Source organism: Thermobia domestica, chromosome 4 (assembly GCF_964235325.1).
Source record: "Thermobia domestica chromosome 4, izTheDome1.hap1.1, whole genome shotgun sequence".
Lineage (NCBI taxonomy): Eukaryota > Metazoa > Arthropoda > Insecta > Zygentoma > Lepismatidae > Thermobia > Thermobia domestica.
The window spans coordinates 291,624,377-291,643,970 of NC_137457.1; the positions used below are offsets into that span (position 1 = coordinate 291,624,377).

General features: G+C 34.1%; 1 protein-coding gene across 1 annotated transcript in view; it reads right to left on the reverse strand.

Annotated features, from left to right (window-relative positions):
* Window positions 1–882: 882 nt before the first annotated feature.
* Window positions 883–19,594, reverse strand: part of LOC145684167 (platelet-activating factor acetylhydrolase-like) — a 51,028-nt gene continuing 32,316 nt past the window's right edge. The window contains exons 9-10 of the mRNA XM_081756152.1: window positions 15,968–16,110; window positions 883–10,804 (exon numbers count right to left, since the gene is read on the reverse strand). Coding sequence (XP_081612278.1) covers window positions 10,710–10,804; window positions 15,968–16,110 — 238 coding nt within the window. The 3' untranslated portion in view covers window positions 883–10,709. The remainder of the gene's footprint in view (window positions 10,805–15,967; window positions 16,111–19,594) is intronic.

Sequence of the window (19,594 nt, forward strand, 5' to 3'; positions counted from 1 at the left end):
TTGAAAATTCCGTTCCTGAAGGGAGAAAGGTCTAATTTGATTTTAGTGTCTCTTTCAGCAGTAAGGCTATATGAGACATGGGCCTACAGCTTAACGTGGAAGTCGAACTCGGGAAAGGCGCGCACGCTAACCGCTTAGGCATGAGTAAGTTTTGAAGAAGAAAAGAGAGGGCAATTTCTAGATTAAAAATTTTACTATATAGTCAGAAAATGTTCAATGCGAGGATTCGCTTAAGTTGGTGGTGCAAAATTCAGTATATAAACTGTTGATTTAAAATGAGGGAATCCCTGTTTCAGTATTTTCGAAAATTCTGCTCCTAACGAAGAAAAAGGATAATTTTAGTAATATTTAATCATTCCACTATTTACTCAGAATATGTGCAATGGAAGGATATGCTTAAATTGGAGGTGTGAAATTCAGTATTTAAACTAAAAGGAAATGTACCGTATATAAGGGAAATCCAAGCATTACATTACATTAGACAAAATCCTTTACCCACAAAATGTCTTTATCATAACCCAACTACTTGGTGAGTCCCAGTTGAGAGCTCAAGTTATGTTTTTCCCCTTTCTCCGTACACAATAAATTTTCGATATTTAGTACTAATGTTACACGTTCTTATTCCCTTAAGTTTTACGTCCCACAATTATGTCGGCTCAGCTAAACGAGACGGTAATGATAATAAATGAATATAATGGTGGAATGAAGAAAGCGGGAGGAAACGGGAGAACCCCGAGATAATCCACGCACACGGTGTTTGTCCACCACAAAGCTCACTTGGCACAAGTTGGTGGATCGAACCAAGGACTGCATGCCCCAGAGATGAACGCTCTACCAATGAATGTGTTTTACTGAAAGACAAGGAAAATAAAAGTACATGCATAATCTTGCAACAAAAGTAATTATATTTTCCAAAACAATTACAATATATATATTCCAGGTCCCAAAAATGGAAAATAGCAAAATATAAATCTTTAATAGTATTGAGAGTATAAAAATATATGATATTTAACCATCTCCCGTTCAGATTCAATATAATCAACAATATCAATACAAATAATTTCCAGTACATATAATCGCTGATTTATACAATGTACACAGAATATTTAAACTGAGCTAGAAGAAAAGACCAGGAAGAAGAAAGAGTTCTCTTTTTAGTAGTGAATTTTCGTGAGTGTAATGCTTTTGTATTTGGTTTTCAGCCTCTTTTAGATAACTGCATTTTCAAAATAACTAACAGCACTGTTAAGTTTTAACCAGCGTTTTTGCAAATTACAGTATAAAATATTTCAAGAAAGTAGATTAAACTTGTGTTTAACGATTATATCACTAGAAGCTATTTTCAATACCGAACTACATAATTTTAAATCAAAGAATAAGATATATCATAACTTAGGGCCGGCAGCTGTATCAAAATAAAATACAGAAAATGACACGCAAAATTAATTTAAGATTGTATTAAAAATGAAGGCTTATATTGTAAAAAAATATTATATTCGTGCATGTTTATGTCATTAAATAACCAAATGCTTACATTTACTGCGTTAATTTACATTAAGAATCGTAAATAGCACTAATTAATACGTATAACTCTAAAAGTATCAAATAACTAGAACACATCAAAACGAAGAAAAATAAAGGAAATTATAACTCATGGAAATATTTGCACCATAAACATGAAACTGCAGGAAATATAAGGTAATGAATACCGTAAGCAGAAACTACTTATATATACAGAGTTTTACAAAAAAAACTGTTTCAATATTTTGGGTATAGAGTCCTCACATCAAAATAAGAAAAAAGTTCACATGAACCTGTGCTCTAAAGTGGACACTTGCGGAGTTATAGGGTGCCAAAAAGTGAAATTTAGAAGTTCATAGCTCCACTACTATAGGGCCTACCAGGTCAAGACATCACTGAGGAACTAGTATGTGAATTATCCAAATATCCATCTTTGAGAACCTACTGTACTTGCACAATCATTTTTAGAGAGGCTGTTTGGGAGTATTTGATCAATCTCCACCTACCTCTCTAAAAATTAGTGTGCAGGTACTAGATAGAGCACTTTAAATCATGGATATTTGGATAGTTCACATACCAGTTCCTCAATGATGTCTTGACCCGACTACGATAGGTCCCATAGTAGTGGAGCTATGAATTTTTAAAGTTTACTTGTTTCACATTTTTGGCACCCTATAACTCCGAAACTATCCATTTCTGAGCATAGGTCCATATTAACTTTTCTCTTATTTTCATGTGAGGTATCTGTTTCCAAAATAATGACAAATTTTTGTAACACCTTGTATATATATATATATATATGAAGTTCATATTAGGTAAATCCTACCTTCGTGCTTGATAAATTTGTCATGGCGATATAACACACAAGGCGACACTATAGATGAACAAGACTTGACAGAAGAATTTTATTATCATACTTCAGCTGTCACCCACTACAATTGATTTTGTTTCCAAGAAATGGTGCTATTTGGATAGTCAACAACGATTTATTCTCTCTGGTACAGAGCGTTAAAAATTCCTTATGTCATTCTTGATCTGCATTCGACAATAACTGCTAACAATGTGACTTGTATTTCCGGTAGAAAGTTGAGCAAAACTTAAGAAACAACCATAAAAATGGCAAAACCTGACATTTTGTCACAACTGCCTACCTTTAATCAAAACATATCTCTAATTACGTAACATTTTAGCCTCAAAGATTAATTCATTATGAACCTTCACACAAGAAATAACAAAACATGGCTGTATGATTACTTATATATGAATATAAAGGCGTTTTAATTACAGTATTAGTGTTTGTCGTTGTTGCCTGGAATAACAAATCTTACTGGTAGAAAGTTGAGAAGAAAAATAATAATAATATAAAATAATATAATAACAAAAAGCAAAAATTTTCAACAAGTAATTTGTTCGCTGGAACAACACATCATCAAGATTTCTAAATACGTTCCCTATACCTTACAGAAAAATAGATACAACAGTTTTTAGTTAAATCTTTATACAGAATATAACTTTTCAATCTTATTACAACCATTGTAATATAATGATCTGCGATCAACGCACTACAAAACAAAATGACAGTTATGTTCAAATAAAATCTTCATGCTCAATTATCTTCAAGCAGCTCTATATTAGAATTATGCTTAGATAGGATCACAGGAAATGTAGGCATTGGAATGAATTTGATTACTGGGAATATAACGTCCATCTGCAACACTGGGATTATTTGAGAAGTGAATATGCAGCTTAACGTGACACCGGTATCGTGCTTGGATGCAGGAGGTGCGAAGTTCTTTCTTCTTATGTCTGCTGTTTTGGATTACCTTCAAAGACTTACAGAATTTTAAAATTAAGCACAAAGAAGAACCAAAACTAATAATGACAATCGGTTAGCTTAGAATATACAATTTCGTATCGTACATTATCGACAGCTATTACGCAAAACACCAAAAGTTTTTTGCACTAATATTATTACGCAGGCCCGTATCCACGGGGGGCATGGCAGCCGGGGTTCCCTCTAAATTTTGACTGACACCTCTAAAATTTTCACAGTGGACTTGCAAATGAACTATAATATGGTTGGATCGGGCCCCCTAACTGCTGCCGGTTTTCCCTATATTTTTGGGCTGGCTACAGGCTTGCTATTATGTATTCATTTCAATGATTAAAAAACTCTCCGTCAAAAGATCGTGTCCTACCTTCGACTTTCTCAATAAATTAAGGTAAGTGCCACTACGTGTGGAGGATCAGAACTACATGAACTGCACTGGGAATCGAATCCGAGACTTCATTACCAAAGATGGAAGGTCTAACTATTCACCCACAGGAGGCCCATTCGTTCCTTTGAAGTCTTTATTGCAAGCGAAAAACTTAATCACATATGCAAGCAGAAATTTTTCAAGTGAATGGTGTTATTTTTTTTAAAGTTTGTTGTATACCGCTGGTTATGAACAAAATACTGGCCATCTACAACTCTTTTAGTGCATTATGTATAGCGTTAGTTATGAACAAAGTACTGGCTATCTACAATTCCTTTAAAGGCTTTCTACTCACAGCCTCTGACATACTATTATTTTAAGAAGACGTTTGATATAGTTCGACAGAGATACGAGGTAGAACTACCTCCCTACGCACGAAAATACAGAACTTCTGAAGAAATGGGTGGCAACCAAATTTATTTAAACATAACTGTACATTACTAAGTCAGTCTTTAACACACTTTTAGAAATATATTTCTCTCATAAATCATTTGTACAAAAACTGATTTGAGTCTCAGCCAATGAGATTACATTTGACAAATTCTTTCTTCCAAATTAAACAGTAACCACGTCAATACACAATGTTGGATGAAAACGTAGTAAATAATGTAAATTTTCTAATGGCACATTTAAAAACCTATGAACGTCCGAAAGAAAAATGTTCAAATAGAATGACTTTTTTTCATTCATAAGAGAGGCCATAAAATGATTCCCTACAACAAAGTAAATTTTCCCTATAGTAAAAATATCACTAATTATTTATTGTGTATAATTCTTTTTAATTTGGCCCTATTAGGAAATAAGGCAAGTGCACTAAACAGAGCTCATTACAAAAACGAAGGTATAAAACATATATATTTACTTCGTCAAAGAATAAATATTAAGAAACATTATTACGAATACCATATTTACCCGATCACAAGCCGACATTTTCTACTTATTTCTTTGGTTCAAAAAAGCCCCTGGTTTAAAATTTGTATCGTTAACAGGCCAATAAAGTAAATGACACCCTTTATCGATGTCATAGAAAAAAAGATTCGAAAAATATTGCCAAAAGCCGCAGCACGAGTAAGTGTTTGTTATTGTGTACAGTGTTGCCAAGTAAGCAATTTCTTTTAAATGTAGTGGATTTTTAGTTTTTATCAACAAAGAAAATGCAAATTTTATATTGCTCGAGTTTGAATTTAACAAATATTTTAACTTCTTTGCAAAATGAGTACGTTAATTTAGCAGAATTCATAAGCATTTAGTAAGAAAAATTATGCTATATCCTTCGTATAATTCATTTCGCCCCCGGAAAGCAGAAAGGTGCTAAGTGCCATTCTCCTTGATTTCCAACTAAGTGCATATCCTGACTTCCCATTTCATGTTTATTGTTGGCAGAAAGGAGACGAAGTGGCAGCAGACAATATGAAAGGTCTGCAGTGAAAACTGAATTCTAAAGAAGAATGAAAAAATCGGAATTAATTAGCATTTCATTTGTTTTTATGCTCTCCTGAGAAATTTGCAGTTTGGCGCTTAGCACCTTTCTGCTTTCCCGTGACAACTTATATATATATATATATATATATATATATATATATATATATATATATATATATATATATATATATATATATATATGTGTGTGTGTGTGTTTTCATTTTCAGAGTTGGCTTGGTATGAGTGTCAGCTTATAATCGAATAAATAGTACAATATACTCAGTTTCTTTTTAAAATTACTGACATTATTTGATAAGTTATCTTAATTAGTTTGACACATGTATTGTGAAAAGGAAGAGTAAACAATTCAAACATTTTTATACAGAAGCTAACGTTCACCTTACATAGCTAATACCATTTTAATCAACTCTGCACTCCTTGTTAACTTACATAATCATAGTAAGTGTCTAACTACAAACATGCTAGATCTATATGCTAGAATATGCTGTTTTCTATGAATATGCTAGATCAGTTCTATTGTACTATTGTCCCTTGTAACATCGTTAGGGTTGCCAACTGGCCGGTACTTCACCGGTCTGGTCGGAAATATTGCTATTATTTTGATTAAGGCCAGCGCCCGGTACAAACTTCTTATCAGCCCCTTTATGACCGGTATTTCGAAATCTGTAATCCAGAATAAAACATCGAACACTGAAATTCTTCTACAGTGCCTTTACAAATACAAATTTCCTTTGTATTATACATTGGACGATATATATATATATATATATATATATATATATATATATATATTCAATTTATGGCAGTTTGTTTCATTTATTTAACGTAAGACATTTGATAACAATTAGATTTTATTGCGAAACATTGTGTGACCTGGCGCCGGCACTTCCTCTTTCCAACACTGGCGGCTACGAGTACAATTGTAGTTTGTTTCTATTAAGCTACCAGTGTACCTGTTAAGCTTATTAGTGAATGTACTAAGGATATGGAGAATACAGGTACTAACGTACTTTTGTTCACGATGGTACATTTCCTTTCCGTGGATGGGTTCGAACAGAGATACTACACACTTCGGCCTATATCATAGGGAATTTTGAGGGGTGCCGGTAATTTTATCTTCCAGGATTGGCAACCCTAAACATCGTTCTTAAAAATACGTGGACGAATCAAGAGAAAAGTTTAAAATGCATCTATTACAAATCTAACAAACATAGATCAATAGGAGTGCTAATTCTTCATGTAAATGTGTCTCGTATTGGCCGAAGAGGCATCATAACAAATCAAAATTGCTGCATGTTTGAAATAGTTCAAGTGTCAAGTATGAGTAGATTAGTGCTGAAAGAACAACTTTCCGCAAAACTGCATCCGAATTAAAACTGAGCTACGGCACTGTCGAACAACGTTAGAACAGCTTTAACAAGATAGTCACAGCAGGATGGGAATGACTTTTATGGAGTCGGAACAATCAAGTTCCTTTGAACATTGAAAAAATATTGTATGTTATCCCTCTAACATTTCTTACGTGCATAACTTACGCTGGCGTGATTTCTTTCTTATAATCAAATTTGCAACCTTTTTCCTGATTCATCCACGTAATCAAGAATGTAATGAAATGATATACCATATCCACGGATGCTTTTACCCGAACCATGTAAATGAGTGGTATAATTACTCCGTAAACTGACTAATTATATAAATTGAACTTTTCTTGTGGAATCAAAAATGGCTACCAACTTAAATTCGACTATATTAACTATTTCTTAAAAATAATAGTCTTTACGGAACTGATTGTCAACCTCTTTTTCAATTTATTTTTATTATTATTGTTTCCTACATAACTATAGAGGAGTCTATAAAAATCTTGATTTACAATATCAATTCTATATGAACTTTCACAAAAAATATTTACACACACTGCAAAAATAAATGCAACTTTTGTACTGTATTTATCTTAGGCACTTTTTTTGTTTGGTGATATTTAAGAAAGCATGACGAATATCTACAGAAAAACAATTCAATTTCCTATTAGAACTTTACACTATACTTTTGGTCTTTCTGGAAGAATACTTCCGCGGTTGCATTTTAAGGTTACAACATTACCCTGAATATAATCTAGTACATCTAATCACAAAAACTAAACATAATATATAACATTTTTATTTAAAACTTAATTGAACATTCGAGTTGAACACGTTGAAATTCTCGAATATTCAAGAAAGTTGTATGTTTCTCTACTGTCTGTTATACAAATACTCAGGAGAGCAATATTAATATCAGTTTTAGGATTAAAAAATAGGTTCTATTCCCACAAAATAGCATTGAATCCAGTGACAACGCAGAATGAGTTAGAAATCATTAATCTGACTTGAGAGAACAGATTTTTCACGAACAAAACGTGAGAATTATTAACTTGATTTACGAGGACTGTCTGGAAATTTATCTCCCTACGCTGGCAAGCTAAATGCTCTATTTGTTTAAATGCGGTCGATCATTTTGTTCAGCGCCTATCGGCTATCGAGAAGCGAATGCGCAAGCATAGTCACGTCATCGCAGTTCCCGCCAAATGTAAGGTTCGTGGTGACACTGAACAACACAATGCAGCTACAACACATTACATTCACTACTATAATTCGCTGAGGGATGAGTATTATGTAAAGTGAGAGAGAGTGTTGTCGGATATTTACAGATGGACTAAAAGATGAATATTGTAATGTGCAGGTGCCAAGGATTGTTAATGGTGACGAAACCGCCAGCCATGAGTTCAAATGGGTTTCGGTTTGGGCGCACAACTGAAAGATAGTTTCCGATTTTTTTTTTTTTTAAGGGTATGTGAACCCGGTATTGAAATCAGTTTTCTCAGAAAATTCTTTCCGGGTCCGGAAATGAAACTGATTTTTCAGGGAAAACGTTTATGGTGTTCGTTACCGGAATTTCACTTGTAGCTTGTCATGACGTCTGAAAACGATGATAATGAAATACATTCAAAACTAGAGATGGACAACATAACTTTTTTATTTAAAGAAAAAAGGAAACCAGTTTCTAGGAAAACCGAGATGGTTTTCTCTAAAAAGGAACTGTTTTTCACCGAAAACGGTTTCATTTTATTAAACACAGGCTCTATTATTCAACCACTTTCCATTTTTTCCAAAAGTGTTTCGGTCTTTTTACAGACACCAGCGTGATTTTCACCGATGCTAGTATTCTTGTTCCTGGAATACTCATTTTCAAACAAGTTAACGAAGTGAAAGTTTTTTTGTTTTATATATATATATATATATATATATATATATATATATATATATATAAAATACGGAAAACCAATTTCAGAAAGAAATCTGAGCTGTTTTTGAGAAATCGGTTTTTGAAAGTTTTCAGAAACCTATTTAAGATTATTCTAAAAACCGAAAAATCGGTTTTTGTGCCCAAAGCTATTCAAAGTATAATTTAATATGATTTTGGTTTTCTGAGCAGAACCGATACATCAAAATGTTTTTCGGGTTTCTTCCCGAACCACACCGAATTATGGTTTCGGTTCTGTGAACAGAACCGATATGTCGAAATGTATTTCGGTTCTCTTCGCGGAGCACATCAAATTAGAACGCTGATTAAGATTCAGGGGACTGGAAAACAAATACTTTCGGTTTCGTTACCATTAACAAGACACGAGCATTGTTACGTCACAACATTGGTAATGTCTTGGAAATGTTCCTGAAATTTCTGAACACACTAGAAAATTGTAGATAAAACTGACAAATGGTATTCGGGAATGACGAAGGCATATTGAATATGGTACGACACTATGACAAACACCTAAATTCATGGAAAAACTGTTATAAAAATACATTTACGTACTCTCTGTATAACAAATACAAGTTTCTTCATTTTTGTTCCTTTAAATGCCTACCAAAAGTTGATTCCCAAATAACGTATGTATCAACCACAACCATATGGACAGTTAGTTTGGTTTCCTAATATCTTGGTAATTATAATTAATAGTCTATTTTACATATAATCCAAAAACAAATCAACAATGGAGTTATAAAAAAAATACACACTAATTACAAATTAGTTAATATTACAAATTCACTTCATCTCAAGAATGGTCACAACTTATATACGTATTATATTTACAGTTTATTATGTTTGACTAAATATTACGTATTTATTTTTCATATATATATCTTCGTTACTGGATACAATAAATGGGTAACTATTTTCCTTTCCTATATATACAAAACCAAGAAAAAAAAGTATTGGTAAAATTATAGCATACCAACTATGCTAGATGCACGATGATTAAGCAAATAAACAAACGAACGAAAGCAAGCAAGAAAGAAAATGAAGTAAGCTAGCACGATGTAAGTTAACGTCTTAAGTTTTAAAGCCATAGAAACATACTTACATGTACAGGAATTGTTGAAAACAGTGAAATATGTTTTCGAATTTCCAGTAATAGTTTTACTTTTTCTTTAATCTTAGTAACATGGAGCAAAACATGGGTCTAGTAACATGGAGCAAAACTTTATATAGAAATTTCAAAACAAGTACTTCCGTTACAAACCTTAAATACATTGAATTGTACCGGAGATGCCAGTTTTTTGCCTAAGAAAATATTGATATCCTCGGAGATCATGTGTGTTATTCCCTTATTTTGCAGCCCATAAAAAGAATCTATGCTGTGTAGAAACCCTATATCAGTTATTTGCTTCATTTTATAGGGGAACTGTGGGGGAAGACGAAATAGCTTATTCAGACTTTCGCTACATTCCCATTTTTCCAGTCTATTGGAAACGTAAGAAACAAATGGGAAAAGATCAGAAATTTTCGATTTTCGAAAAGCCATCTACTATCTAAAAGGTACTCTAAACTAATAAATAATGTCCAGTCCTTTCTTACAGTCCAATAATATGTAGGTTTAGTTCGTAAGTTATAATTGTCATGCAATCCAACTACCACAGCATACGAAATCTTTTGGGAATTTATTAGCTATTCAACGTAGCTCTCGCGAAGATATTTATACGAAGACCAAAAAAATCAATCACCTTTGAAATATCAGCAGTTAAAATACATGAACGAAAAATCTTTATCCGTTTCATTATAATGTTAATTTATTTCTAAGTACTAAACGGTCCACTTGCGAAAATTATAATATTGGTAATTACTATTGTATTATTAAAGAAAAGAAAAATGGAAAAAGGAAAAGAGAACAATGTAGGGGATATCAGAGAAGACCGACGCGACTTAAGGAACAACCACTAGGTTAAGGTTCTTGTATACCTTTGTAATTAGAACTGAATACCCTTCTTCATATTTCTTGCTTGTTATAAGTAACACAAAAACTATATTTCTCGAAATTTGTTTCACATTATTCACGAAAGTGAGGAAGCGTGAAGAATTAATTCGTTTTCTGTTTTGCTTTCAACTATACTTAACAACGTTAATTCTTTTTATGGCATACCTAAATTCTTCTGTGTTTTAAACAGCAATTCAAGAAGACGTTCTTGCACATAAAACCATTTCTTCGATAAGATGGTGTTTATGTTCTTCAAGAATACTATCAGACGAAGGCTCTTGAGGAAAATCTGGAATGAGGATAAAAATATCAAATAATATTTTATTTATCATTAAATTAATACGAAAATATTAAAGCTTTGGGGAAAAAATAGCGTCCAATGCTTTTAAGTCTCAGTTCTATTTCTAAATTTAATCCCCCTCCCCTCCCAAAGAAAAGTGTATTTTACACAAGCATTGCTTTTATTTAAATTTGTTTTTGATTTGCTGTTATCATTTACTTTTTAGTCTTTATTCAGAATCCTACAATCAATTTTTTAGTCTTAATTTCTTTAACTTGAATATACTGTAGAAGGTCCGTTCAATAAATAATTGCGAAAGTTGTATAAAAAATACAAAACTACGACAAAGTTTGTGCTTTCTTTGTTATTTCTTGTTGGTGTTCTAGAACTAGTTTCAAATGCACCTGGCACGCCTGTCTCGCGAACAGGATGCTGGAAATCAGTGACACAAGATGGCAACACCTTTGCAGGTTGCACCAACATGGAGCAGCGAAGTGTCATTAGTTTCCTGTTAGCTGAAGGGTTGAGACCAATTGAAATTCACCGTCGGATAGCAGTGTCATATGGTGAAAGTTGTTTTTGAGTCGAACATAAGTGTACGAGTGGGCAGATAAATTCAAACGAAATGTAACAAGGGTTGAAGATTTGCCACGCCTAGGACGCTCTGTCTGTGCAGTCACGGAGAATAACATTGCGAGAGCTGATACGGAAAAAACAGGCATATTACGGTGAGTGATGTGGCAGCAAAGATGAGTATTAGTATCGGATCATCCTATCATATTGTTCATGATGTACTGATGTTCAAGAAAGTATTTTCCCGTATTAACTTATCACCCGTTAGCGAGGCAGGGGTGCCAGGCCCATTTGATAATAGTTCTAGGACATCACCAAAAAATCACAAAGCACAAACTTTTATCGAAATTTTATAATTTTTATACAACTTCTCTGGTTATTTATAGAATGGAGCTTGTACTACATGATTTCAACGTGTAAGTAATTGAAGCCATACTTGTCGAAGGCAATAGTTTTTAATTATACATTAAAAGCGCTACATTAAGCACTTAACCACTCTCCCATGTACTGAAGTAACGCTTAATTCACGTTGTCTATCCAAATACGCAATCGAAATACACTTGTAATAACTTAATTTTACAGTAAAACAATACTCACGTTGTCTACCACATACGCGATCGAAATATATTTGCGATTGTGATGTTATTTCATATAATAGTAGGAAAACTTTTCTCTCTCTCTCTCTCTCTCTCTCTTCTAATTTTTTATATTTGGTAGAAAATGTATATTTAGCTTTCATGAAAACAGAAGGGCTATATTTAGAAGAGAAAGACGGATGTTTTATTTTGGATTCAAGCCTAGCATAAAAAGAAAGTCATAGTAACACAGTGAGGAACAGTATATAAGCTAAGATTTTTCAAACGGGTGATCTCATATTTGTTTGGGTGACTTGGATTTGACACTTCTTGCTGGTATCTAGGCTTCTGGTGCGCAACATCCAGTACCATATAAAGTTGTCAATTTAGAATATGACGGTACTCTCTGAAAATGGAAGAATGTGTGTAAGTATAAGAAAACTTCACTACGCATAAAATTGAGTTGATTTTGAGTTTAACGTCCCGTTCAGCAGTGAGGCTATATGAGACTTGGACGTACTGATTAACGTGGAATCCGAACCACATGAGCTCCCACCGGGAATCGAACCCGGGTCTCCCACGCCAAAGGCGCGTACGCTAACCGCTTAGCGACGGAGGAGCTCTACTACTCATAAAGGTTTAACATTACATTTACGGGGACAAAGATGGTTATGTCCAATATCAAGGATGGTCTCCCGGACAGGCCACCTTCAAATGTCATATACTGAAATTTAATTTATGATTTCTCTACCGTCAATACATAATTTATTTGGTTTATCAGATATCTCAAATAAATATTCATTTTTGGTGTAGAGTATATTTCTTGTTTTTCTCTACTAAACATACTAATACATTTCTAGAGTGGACGGGAGAAACAGTATGTCAGAAATTGGCCAAAATGAGATACGTTAAAATTGGAGATCTATGTGTCATGTTCCACCTCTGGTTAACTTGGAATAAAGCAATTCTAAACGTGAGTTGAATAATCGCGTCTTGGTACTGTTAGTACAAGGTATTTATGCTTGGTAAAATAAAATAAAAAAATCGCTCCCTGAAAACCTGTGTTTTTTTATTTATATTTTTTCTCCGCGCAGTCTAGATTTAAAATTTGATATTTTATTTTATATTATATATAGACTTCATGGCTCCTTTTATTATAAACACATTGTTTGAGCCTTACGCTTTCTAAATAAATACTCCCACTATGAGTACAGAGTGTCCTCGCATAGCCTCTTTAACATTAACAAATTGTTATTCCATCTAAAAATAGTACAGAGGAAGACGTCACACAATAACTTAATTAATTTTACAGTACAACGATAAGCAAGAACGTAGACCCCAGAACTGTAGTTCTATAGAAGTGCGACACGTTTAAGTTGAAAGATTTAATTCTAGCTGGACTCGTATCCTGATCTCTCACTCCTTGGTTCGTCACTATAGCACTAGAAATCCCGCAACTATTTTTACGTTTGTTTATTTATTTATTAGCTGAAATATCTGTTCTTTAACACGGGGACGATAGATTTATGGAAAATATTTGAAACCCCTTCCCTCCATGAAAGTGCAATGATAGAATTACAGAAGATAATCTCTACTGTTGGCATAAATTTTGAAAAACCCTATCCCCACAAATACTCCCTCTAATCAAACTGATGTGATTAAAAAGCAAAGATTGAGGTGCAAAGTTGGCTGGTTTAAACCAACTGTTAAATAAAAAAAATGTTTAAAAAAAAAACGAAAACTGCTTTAAATCGTGTGAACTTCATGGTGACGTTTTCACATATCAAACCATCTTCTATCTCCTTTTCACTTTTTAATCAAGGCGTCTCATGTTCAATTCTCGGTCAAACCACAACCCTTCTTTCAAGTGTGAAACAAGTACCGGTTCCGGTGTCACTTTAAGCGAAAGTCGTCTTCTTACCTCTGTATTACATAAGGATGTTAGGCCTAAACATACAGAACGACACCAAATTGTATATTTCTGCTTGCCTGAATGCCTGTTGTTTTTTTTAAAGAAGCCAAGGTTACTTAAATATATTGATAGAAATTGGCAAAATTTATCGACTGCCTATGAAGCTTCCAACATTAAGCTTTGATTGGACTTTCAGTTTCAATTTTATTGAATGATATCTAGCTCTACATACTAAATTTGTTATTTAATACATCAGTTTCAACGTACTGATTATGATACGTTGACCGTAAAATTTTACATACCAAGCAATAACGGAATTTTCCCATTATTTTTTTTTGCATTTAAAGTAATAAGATTTTCCCGATGGCTAAGGCGGTAGTTTCCCGATTTATATATAAAATTTTGTATATTTTTTCTAAGAAGTTTACAAATTCTTTCACATTACAGTTGCTTCTCACTCATTTACAATTATTTTTCTCAAACACTAATTTATTGTTTTGTCCCAGGAATAAAGTTTAAACTGCTACTGATACATATCAAGGAATTATAATTCTGTATAATGGTTTCACTTGCGCAACTGTTTAATTTTTATCCTTCTGAAATGACTCTTGATAATTATATTATCAAGTATGTAAAGATCAGTACGATGTATTTTTATCAGGAGTCCTTCGTAAGTGAGTCGGCAGATTCATCGCATTTGTGGCCAATTAGTCCCGGTTTCGAGTCCAAATGGAGGACAAATTCTTTCGGATGTAAGCCGAGAAGCGGTTTGGATTCCACTTTAAGCTTATGTGACCCCTTCCAGCATAACCCCGTTCCCGCATAGTAACACCAAGGAGAAACAAACTTATTTCTGTCCATATGTAATACAAATACATAGAGCAAATTATTTAATCCCCTCCCCCAAAAAAAAAAACTGGTTTAAACAAAAAAAAAACCCAAAAAAAAAAAACAGATTTTTTGTTTTTTCAATAAAAACCATGGTTTTTGCCAACCCTGTTGAGGTGGATTCTAACTTTGTTCCAAAAGTCATTTCGAATAGGTCAGCCATTTTCTCGACTCCGAAAACCATGAATTTGACATTAGTCTAAGTCATTTTTTTTTACATTTTATTTTTCACCCCTCTTCACTTCCCCTTCTGCTGATGAGGCTGAACTTAGATTTAAATAATACTGGAAGTGTCGTTATTCATTTCAGCTATGGGAGCGTAATTATTTATTCAAAAACCCCGGATTACACGTTCATATCGGTCGTTTTGGATTATTTTTACTTGTTACCCCTTCCAACCTTTTACACCCAGTTTCTTTTCAGATTGTAAGTCATATGTCAACCAAGTTTGGTTAAAATTGCTCCAGGTGTCCTAGAGTTATGTTAGCGGTGTTCTGAATATGGACAATGAACTGATCAAGTACAACAGCTAGATTGTACTACAAGCCACGTGGTCTGAGTGGATGAACACCGAAGAGTGAGAACATACTGCTGTTCTACGAACTGACTGGGTGGAGTTGTGGTAACGCATCGGCATGACACGCCGAAAATCCCGGGTTCGAGTCTTGGTCCACTCATGCACTTTTTCACTCTTTGTGCATTATTGAATTCGCACCTACACAGGATTTGGTGTGTAAAATTGGGTTGTTTCCTTCTTTCATTAATTTAATGATAATACAACCGTTAGCGGTGTTCTGAATATGGGCTCTGGATTGTCCAAGCACAACAGCTAGGTTGTGGTATAAGCCATATGGTCTGAATGGATGCACATCGAAGAGTGAGAAAGTGTATGGCTGTTTTAAGGATGGACTGGATGGCGTAGTGGTTAACGTATCGACACAGTACACTAAAAATCATGGGTTCGAGTCCCGGTTCAGTCATGCACTTTTTCAATCTTTATGTATTACACGATCTATAGGTTTACTATGGATGGGAACGTGTTAAATATGTAGACCGAAACACCTAATACCAAGAAGATTTATCCATTCGACAAAGACGACTGTGGCTGTTAAACTAGTCATCGAGAAATTATCCCCCCCCCCCCAAAAAAAAAGTATGAGATAAGTGAAACCTTTTCATTTTGATAATCGTTAATATTCATGTATAACTTGAGTTTTAACTTACCAACATAATTCTGAATAAAATCAAAAACTAAATTATTGTTAATATCCATTGCAACATAAGGATCAAGAGTTGCTCCAAACCACCAAGCGAATTTGTTGTTTGTTACAATCGAAACATCTGATTGATTGTCATGGCTAGTTCCTCTGAAAAGAAACATTTTTAAAAATAAATAAATAATAATTAAAGTAGAAATTTTTATGTAATTCAAACGAAGTTATGAAAACTCAATAAAAATATATTGTTTCACAGAAAAGAGATTAACTTCTTCCGATAGATATATGCGTTCGACATTTTCAAGAATTAAGAGAAAGTGGTTTAAAAAATTGGTATACAATTACAAATTTGTACAAAAGACAACGATTAATATATCTGTAGATAAGAACACTCTTGTATCTGATTGTTTGTACATGTTATCCTCTTTGAACTACTTTCACTGTTCTTTCATCGTTGAAAAATAGCAGCTGTATTTAGCTGTTCGAAATTATCAAAAACCATTCTTTTTTCTACAAAACTACGTAAAATTTTAACTTTATATTTGTATTTCGTAGTACGAGGGGGAGTCCGAAAATAAGTTTCCCCAGGCGACTGTAAACAGAGGTGGGGACGCAAGACCAAAAATAGCACGTGACAAAGATCTGACGTACCTTTAATTTTTCATATAAGTATCACGTACACTGAGACATCTGTCACATCAGTCTATAAGCTTCAAAAACCCTTCCAGGAAAATATCAGGGCTTTGCATACGGAAGAAGCATCGAGCAGCTTCTGTGCTTTCGATTGGGATATGTCGGTTTGCTTTAATCGTGTCATTCATTATCCTGATATTTTCATTTGTAGTAGCCGTGCACGTCCTTCCAGGTCTTGGTGTGTCCAGCACTTGCTGCTGACCCTCACTGAATTGGCGACACCATCTCCGCACCATTTGTTTCGACACCACATCAGTCCCGTAGACTTTTACTAGGCGGTTATGGATTTCTACTCCCGATATACCATGTGCCCATTCATAGCGGACAACCTCTCGCGCTTCCTCATTTGACCATGAGGTCAGAAAACGCACCTTCTATCCACAGATACCAGGCTCAGCCTGAGAGACTTGTCTCCGCTTTGCGCAGACTCTGCGTCGGCGTTATCTACAGAATCGCGGGCGCACAATACCTACTTGTATCTGGGTGTGTTGCGCGTGCAACCGCTGGCTTGTTTCCTCCGTTACCGTTCGCTTTCTTGGGGAAAACGAGACGGGAAACTTATTTTCGGACTTCTCGTATTTATGCATACAATCAGTTATTTTATAGGTTACTTTAATTCTTAAGGTTTTAGCAGTTTCATCAAGACTAAAATATGAGTATTAGGTAATATTGGTGTAGGATAGTACGCTTTTGAATACTTAAAAAAAAAAAAAAAAAAAAAGTATGTCTTAAGTAGTACAATAGATTAGATTTTCAACTAAGTATCTGTCGCTTATGTCCTGACGATAGTCATACAGAAGACGAATAATTGATAGAAGTGAAAGATGATGTAAGAGTAGTTGGATTAAGGAACAAGGTGGGATCAGAAAAACCTCAGGAACATTCACGGACAAGATTATCTCCATATAAAACTCACATACTAAGTATTACAGGCTTTCCTATGCTAATGGAAAAAAAAAAAAAAAAGCAAAATCACGACGAAAAAATATAGGAGGTTTCGTGAAGTTGTGAAAAAGGAACATTTCAATTATCCAATGGGCAGAAGAAAAACAAACACACAGAAATTACACCAATTGTTATATGAACATACATTCTACTCTAAATATAACTAAAATTGGGTAATTACCAATATTGGGTAATTATCTTGTTGTAAACTTTTATACGAGTGTCTTACTGCTTTCGTACGTAGCTCACCAGTACTAAGCAATGACCACAAGGAAAGTGTAAAAAGAACCTGCATCAGAAAATCAGTGTTTGTACGTATGCGTCTCCAAGATGTGAATAATTTCATCATTTGCAAGATCCTATCATTTCTACGCGTATGTTAATTCTTCTTTTGCAAATAATATACGTAAGTTGTAAAAATCAATAAAAATTCATTTAAAAAAATCACAAAACGCATGATACAAAGAGTTGGTTTGTTAAGTATCTAAATACACAATTGCACTCAGAACTTTGTGCATCTAATGAAAAACACGGTGCTTCAAAACAACACGGACAACGTTTGGGAGGTGATTCCTGACACCAAGACAAGACAAAAAGTATAGACCAACCTGGCTGCACAAATGCTTCCCTTCGGAGCTATAGGTTCCCGAAAACATGAAAAAACAAACTTTAAAGGCCCATAACTCAAAAATTATGGGATCTGCCGTAGTCGGATCAAGACTTCACTTAGGAACTAATATGTGCCCTATCCAAAAATCCGTGTTTCAGAATCCTAAGGTACTCACACAACAATTTTTATAAAGGCAGTTTGGCTACGGGCATATAATCTGAAGTACTCACCAACCACCACTATAAAAATTGTTGTGGAAGTGCCGCAGGATTCTGAAACATGGATATTTGGATTGGGTACTTACTAGCTCCTAAGTGAAGTCTTGATCCGACTACGGTAGGTCCCTTAGTTTTAGAGCTATGGACCTTTAAAAAATAGTAGGTTCCTTAGTTTTAGAGCTATGGACCTTTAAAAAATAGTTTTTTTCGTGTTTTCGGCAGCCTATAACTCCAAAAGGAAGCATTTGTGCACCCAGGTTGGTCTATACTTTTTGTCTTGTCTTGGTGTCAGGAATCACCTCACAAACGTTGTCCGTGTTGTTTTGAAACAACTTGTATATACAACAGTAAATGGTATCAGTTACACTTTTATTTTCTTCAGTGCCTGAATATGCTAATTTGCCATCATCTGTTTCTCTTTGTTCTGCTCGTCTTGAATTTTCTGTAGTTCATTCATCTCCAAGGACGCGGTCTGGATCATTGCCTGGGCAACACTAACGTCTGGGCAAATAACTTATGTTATTTTCACAAGTGGAAGTAGCAATGCCACAAAAATATAGGAGGTTTTGTTAAAATATAGGAAATATAGCAGTTTATAGGAAGAGACGAAAATATATAGGAAATATAGGAGCATTGGAAAGTCTGATATTATAGAAATACCTTCTTCGCCGAATTTGGTACAGCTGGCAACCTTAACCTCATGTTAATGTGCACGTAACAATATGCAGCATAGCCTTTTGAATATGATAAATTTCAGACCTATAATGGAAACTTGCTCATTAAATGTCTAAAAATGTAAAATAATATTTAAAGCAAGAATAAATAAATATTGAGTACGTACTGAATGTTACTTACTTGGGTATTCGTACATTCATGTATAATTACTGAGCTTGGTCGTTTGATTATAAATAATACCAGTACTTAACGGGAGTTAATAATATCCTAACTATATATAAAACTACATGAACTGACATAAAATAACGGGTACTTCCTGTTGACATAGAAGGTCGAAATTTGGCATACTTGTAGCTTTTCGGCACTAATTCACAGGAAAATTGCCAAAAGTGAATATTTTTTTAGTTTTTAAGATGTATGGGAAGGGGGGAGTGAAGAAATTCCTCATGTTATTTAAATGGGCTTTTTTTTTTACTTATAATCTCATATTTTA